Genomic DNA, 5,952 nt, shown 5'->3' on the forward strand with positions numbered 1-5,952 from the left:
AGGACAGACAGATGAGGCCGCTCTGAATGTAGAGGATCGACCGCTTGGCGTTGAGAGTGAGTTATATTGTTGCGACTCTGAGAAAAAAGTTGAAATTCTTATATAATTGTGTATAAATAGTTTTCTAAAACTATCTGTTCTGTTAGTTATGTAATTGAAATAGAAAATTAACTTTTTGCCAGTTAGTCTGGTCTTCAGAAACGTAAATTCTGTAAAGTTACCCTTACCATTCTCCCCAAACGCCATTGTTGTCTATCTTTTCCTGTACAGTCAAATTATTGTTGGGTTTGAGGTTATAAGAAACATCTACAACAAAGGTTGTAGATACTTCCTCTTCGGTTCAAGGTGAGAGACGACTGCTCTAACACTTACGGTCAATCAACCTTTCTCTCCGATCCTTAGCTGATCTTACCTACCATATCTCGATAATATTATTATTGGAAATTATATACAAATTTCTTTGGGAGGATATATACGGTTTTTGCATCTACATAAATTCATTGCATTTGTCGAGTGTTAAACATTGCAGGTATATACTTTCGGAAACAAAACCAAAGGCGAATCATTTAAAAAAGGATAACTCAACGGCTACGACACTTTATTCTCGGCATGTTATTGTAGAAGGGTTTACAATATATGTAGCATACTAGATAATATACGTATCAAGGCATTTCGCATATGGAGGAGGACCAGTCCACATAGGTTTTATTTGTATGTTGGATTCACAAGCTGCAGAATTATGGAGAAAAATTAACAGGGTATACATGCTGTTGATTAGGGTAGAAGAGCCCAAAGTGCTGCTCCGTTCCGGCGCCCTTTTTGTTCTCGTTGAAGAGAGCGAAGATATAGGTCTCAATGCTCGTCCCCGGCCTCTTTGGTGTCCCACCTGGCCTGCAGGTGGCAGACTGGTTCCCAACATGCCGTAGTTCACTCCTATTTGAGCACCTTCTGCACAATGATTGAATTATAGTCAGTTTAACAGAGAAACGTTATCGATCTTAAGCTTTCCATAGCAATTCTACCGTGAACAAGAAATTGAATTATAATCAGTTTAACACAAAGACCCTATTTATCTTAATCTTTCCATAACAATTCAATTTTCTAGAAGAAGAAAAATAAATGTTGGGTAATGCTAATTTACCTGCGAGGATTGAACAGCAGAAGATGGCAATACAAACAATGAGAATAATGCTAGTTGCCATTTTTCTCAACTGGACATGGTGATTGTGGGCAAGCAGGTTCAATTTATAAACCGTACAACCCATGCTGGAAGTCCTGCCGTGTTCTGCACGGTCCGAGAATTGACTAATTGATTTGGCATTTTCGTCACAATCTCTGTGATATGATATCTCATTTACTGTTTCACAACATTTCTACAAGAGAGGCACATGCACTGTTATTCCTGGTCAAGGCAGGAACTTTGAAGTTTGAAGATTATCCGATCTACTGTTTTCGTTTAGACTCAGATGGTGCGATTTGTCTCTACCTCGTCAAATTTGCCACTGGTTACTGATCTTTCCGACATATTTAACCGGGCCCCACGGCAGCGGAAATTCGTATCGGGACACCTATTGCCATGGCTGTATATTCAAGAGCGTACGTCCCTCCATTCGGGATCTCGTATTGAACGCTGATCCGATCAATTTGCGCCCATGGGCTTACGAAGCCTTCTCTGCATTTGAATACGGCATTGAATGGGATGAGATACGGTTCCCTGTAGCTTCCCGTTATTTTCAAAGTCGTGGTAAGTGGCCGTCATTGTCTATCATGCAAAGAATTTGGACATGTAATGCAGAGTAGGGTGGGCTACGGCGTCGTATCGCCCTCGTGATTTTTCCTATCTAGTGCGGTCAAAATTTGGTTAGGAATTTCAATTCGATGGAAAAACTGGCAAAAGCAGAGCATTCGGGAAATTGGAATTTTTGATTAATTTTAAGACTCTGAATCTAGCACGATTCGAATTCGAATATGCTATTTAAGTTATGCTACTTAAATTTTAAAGAAGTGGTCTTCGGCGTGATTTTTTGGAAGTTTTTTTGGTGGGTTTTTCTAGTCAAATTTCTCTAAAATCTGGCAGCAATTTATTGAAATCACAAGCTTGATGGGTAATTTCTGCACAATCAAAATGTGTTTATCAGGGTGCTGAATCCAAATATACAGTTAAAAAACCAATTCAAATAACACAAATCTAGATTTCACCTCAATTTTTTTCCACTGGATTTTGGTACCGGAAGTCCAAAATTTTTTTCCACTGGATTTTGGTACCGGAAGTCCAAAAGCTTCCACCGGATTTTGGCATGGGAAAGTCCAAAATCTCTCACTAAAGACAACTCCAATTCTAAATGGCCATTTAACCTATATAAGATATATATTTCATTCAATTAATAAAAATATATTATTATTATTATTATAACATAAATTATCTATATATATATATATATATATATATTAAAGTTCAATAATGATGATATTATATCAAGTTCATGTCCAAAAATAACATTAAAATAAAGTGGGAGAAATTGAATGAGTGACTTAATATCTAGTAGTGTTTTAACATTGCACACGATCATTGTGGATGATTATTATTATAATAATTTAAATTATATATATATATATATATATATATATATATTATCTTTAAAATTGCCATTGCAATTTGAATAATATAAATTCATTCAGATGGATATAAGATATATGTTTCAATAAAATAATTAAAAATAGATATTATATTATACATATTTTACACATGGGTTGTAGGAGCTAGGGTATATTTTGTGCTAGGTTGAAACAATTGAATTGACCTTTTTCTAGGGATTAGGACTACCTAAAGGGTTTTCTCTTCTCTAGACTAGTGGTAGCCCATGGAAAGAAGAAAATATTATCAATTGAGACACTAACTTATTATTCAAATCTTGATTAAGAAGAATTTTCTTAATGACATGTCATAAAGGAAATCCTGAAGAAGGTTTGGGGATACTAAAGAGCTTGAAAACATATCAGTTCCATCATATTTTAAGGTATCATATCTAGTTAGTTGATTCTCTTGCTAAATTGGGTGCTTCATTAGCTTAAGAGTAACCAAGGTTAATGATATTGAGATTTTTAGACCCATCCCATAACCTTATTATCACTAAAATAAAGATTATTTCTTTGTATCATCTAGTCTCAAGGTGAAATCCATGTCATGAAAGTATAGTTATAAAATGGAGTGGAATTGTTGGGTCTACATAACTCCAATACATGTCATTATTCTTCACACGGTGTTGGATGTATGATTTTGTGTAATACAAGAAGCTCTTCAAGTCAATTTGTTAGGAAATGATGAGGATGTGCACTCTAGATTCCTCCTCACATAAGGAATTTAAAATTCACATTATGCAAGTATAGTTATAAAATGAGGCGGAATTGTCAGGGCTATGTAGCTCCAATACTTGTAATTATTCTTTAGATGGTGTTGGATGTATGAGACTATGTTATACAAGAAGCTCCTCAAGTCCCTTCATTAAGAAATGATGAGGATGTGCATCCCAAAGTCCAACTCACATGATTAATTTCAAATTCGTTTCATGCAAGTATAGTTATAGTCATGAGGAAGGAGAGATTTGTGTCCTTCTAGTCTAGCTACGAAATGGGGAGGAATTGTTGAGGCCTCATGGCTCTAATACTTGTCATTATTGTATGTAAGAGATTGTGTAGTACAAGAAGCTCCTTGAGTCTCTTGTAATACAAGAAGATCCTCAAGTCCCTTCATTAAGAAATGATGAGGATGTGCATCCCAACGTCCAACTCATGTGATTAATTTCAAATTCATGTCATGCAAGTATAGTTATAGTCATGAGGAAGCAGAGATTTGTGTCCTTCTCGTATAGCTACGAAATGGGGAGGAATTGTTGAAGCCACATGGATCTAATATTTGTCATTATTGTTAAGATGGTGTTGGATGTATGAGATTGTGGAGTACAGGAAGCTCCTTGAGTCTCTTCATTAAGAAATGATGAGGATGTTTGTTCTAGAGTCCAGCCCACATGAGGAATTTGAGGCTAGAATCTCTTTTCTCAGCTCAATTTGAGTCTTGTAAATGGATTTCATGCAATTTTGGACCCCTAATATAGTGTTTCTGGACTCTAGTTAAGCGAGAGACAACATTTTGATATATCCAAGTCCATGGGCTTGAAGGTGGATATTTAGATGGTGCATCATTTCAATCATGTGGGAGACACTTAGGTTAGGTTGGCATACCATAAATTTTGCAAGGGAAGATGCTGGTTCTCAAGCTACACTTCAAAAATATACAATCCAAATGACAAATGAATAGGTAAACAATGCTTCATTCGCCCTTCCTTTCAAAAAAAATTAATTAATCATCTATGCACTCTAACTGCAAGGATATTATAGATTCATGCACAATGTGAAAGGGTGAATTGGGTGAATTGGGTAGAAATTTCTCAAGCTTCTTTACTCTGTAACATATTTTTTTTCTCTATATTCATCGAGGTGGTTGAGGATGATTAGATATAAACTAACTTTGAGGGTCTCTTAGTGTTTTAATAGAGTGTTTGGTTTAAAAGGCTCTAATAGTTCAGGTTGGTTGGACTTATATTCCTTATGCATGAACACTATGTAAAATTCCTCCCCTTTCATTAGAAATTGAATTCCATGTCACTTAGAGAAGTGAGGGTGTTATCTACCCCTACATGGAAGTATATATTTAATTAGTTATGTGACTTTTTTGGGTGAGGTTCCTCTTTCAACTATCGATATTCCCTATGCTCATTTATGCTCCTAAAACTAATTTTTAGAATTGGAAAGGGAAGGAAGGCTTAATCCTATCACAGTAGCTTCACTAACCTCCTAACTTTGTTCAGGATCTCACCCAAGTTCCTAGTATACTAGAGAATTTATTTTCTTTTATCCTAGATGCATCATATAGTTGGGGTTATGGGATAAAATCTAGCATGTTATGTCTTCCCAAAGAGGAATATAGGTAACCAATGGCGATGATTTCTCACCTCCAAAAAGAAATCCTCGACTTGGAAATATGATTCAATCAATTGGTCTCATGTGTGACAACATCCATGGGATTCTTAGTTGATACTTGAACCATGATGCAAAGAAATGAGGATCAAATATTAGTCCTTATTTAGTAAATTTAAGTGATGTGAATCTCCATTAGTAAGAAATATTTGGAACACTCATTTTCTATAAACTCCATTGAAAGAGGACTACCATATTTAATTGTGAAATATCCCAGTGTTTGGGGGTTTAGCGCTCGAGGATGTTATAGCTTCAGCTTTGAAGGAGTATGTTCTGCAAATTTTGAAATATTTTTAGTGACTTGTGGCATATTTTCTTGTATTTCCATAATAGCGTAGATATCATAGAGACCAATTTTTTTTATGTAGATGGGATTGCTTGGACAATCAATTTTTTCATATGCTTAATAGGAATATCCCTTTTCTAATGTACTTGTTGTAGTCAATATGCATATTTTTATTAATATGAAATTTTTGTTCCAATTAAAAAATTCATATGTATTCTAAGGAATAATTTAAGTAGTATTATATAAAACTAATAATATAAAGATTTATATGAGAACATCCACCTCAAAAACCATGATATCCTTTATCATGATTTCCTAGAGTTTACTTATTGTTTCGTCATGTGTATCAATAATATTAATAATAAAAATATATAGTTTAGGAGTTATTATTTAAATATTGGACCTAAAAAAGATAAACTATGTAAAAGCATAATTAGACCTAACCAACAACAGACTATTTAGAAGAACAATTAAATACCAGAATATGGAGAGATTTTCTCTAGGGTGATTTACTATGGTACCTCTTGTCATCCTTTTCCCTCAAACTATAAGTTGAAATATTATATTTTTGAGGAATTACTACTTGAGAATCCTTCGAGATAATTATAGAGTGATCATGGCTTTCCCCTAGA

General features: G+C 34.7%; 1 protein-coding gene across 1 annotated transcript; it reads right to left on the reverse strand.

The window, feature by feature from the left end:
• Nucleotides 1-613: 613 nt before the first annotated feature.
• LOC149184250 (uncharacterized) lies at nt 614-1,202 on the reverse strand. Its single transcript, XM_089418872.1, has 2 exons — nt 1,142-1,202; nt 614-948 (listed from the first exon to the last, which is right to left on the reverse strand). Exons 1-2 carry the CDS (start codon nt 1,200-1,202, stop codon nt 647-649), a joined length of 363 nt encoding a protein of 120 aa, XP_089274998.1. The 3' UTR covers nt 614-646.
• Between the last annotated feature and the right edge of the window lie 4,750 nt (nt 1,203-5,952).

This window comes from Pinus tabuliformis, chromosome 3_2, assembly GCF_031772625.1.
Source record: "Pinus tabuliformis cultivar Carrire ecotype Pingquan chromosome 3_2, CPIR1, whole genome shotgun sequence".
NCBI lineage: Eukaryota > Viridiplantae > Streptophyta > Pinopsida > Pinales > Pinaceae > Pinus > Pinus tabuliformis.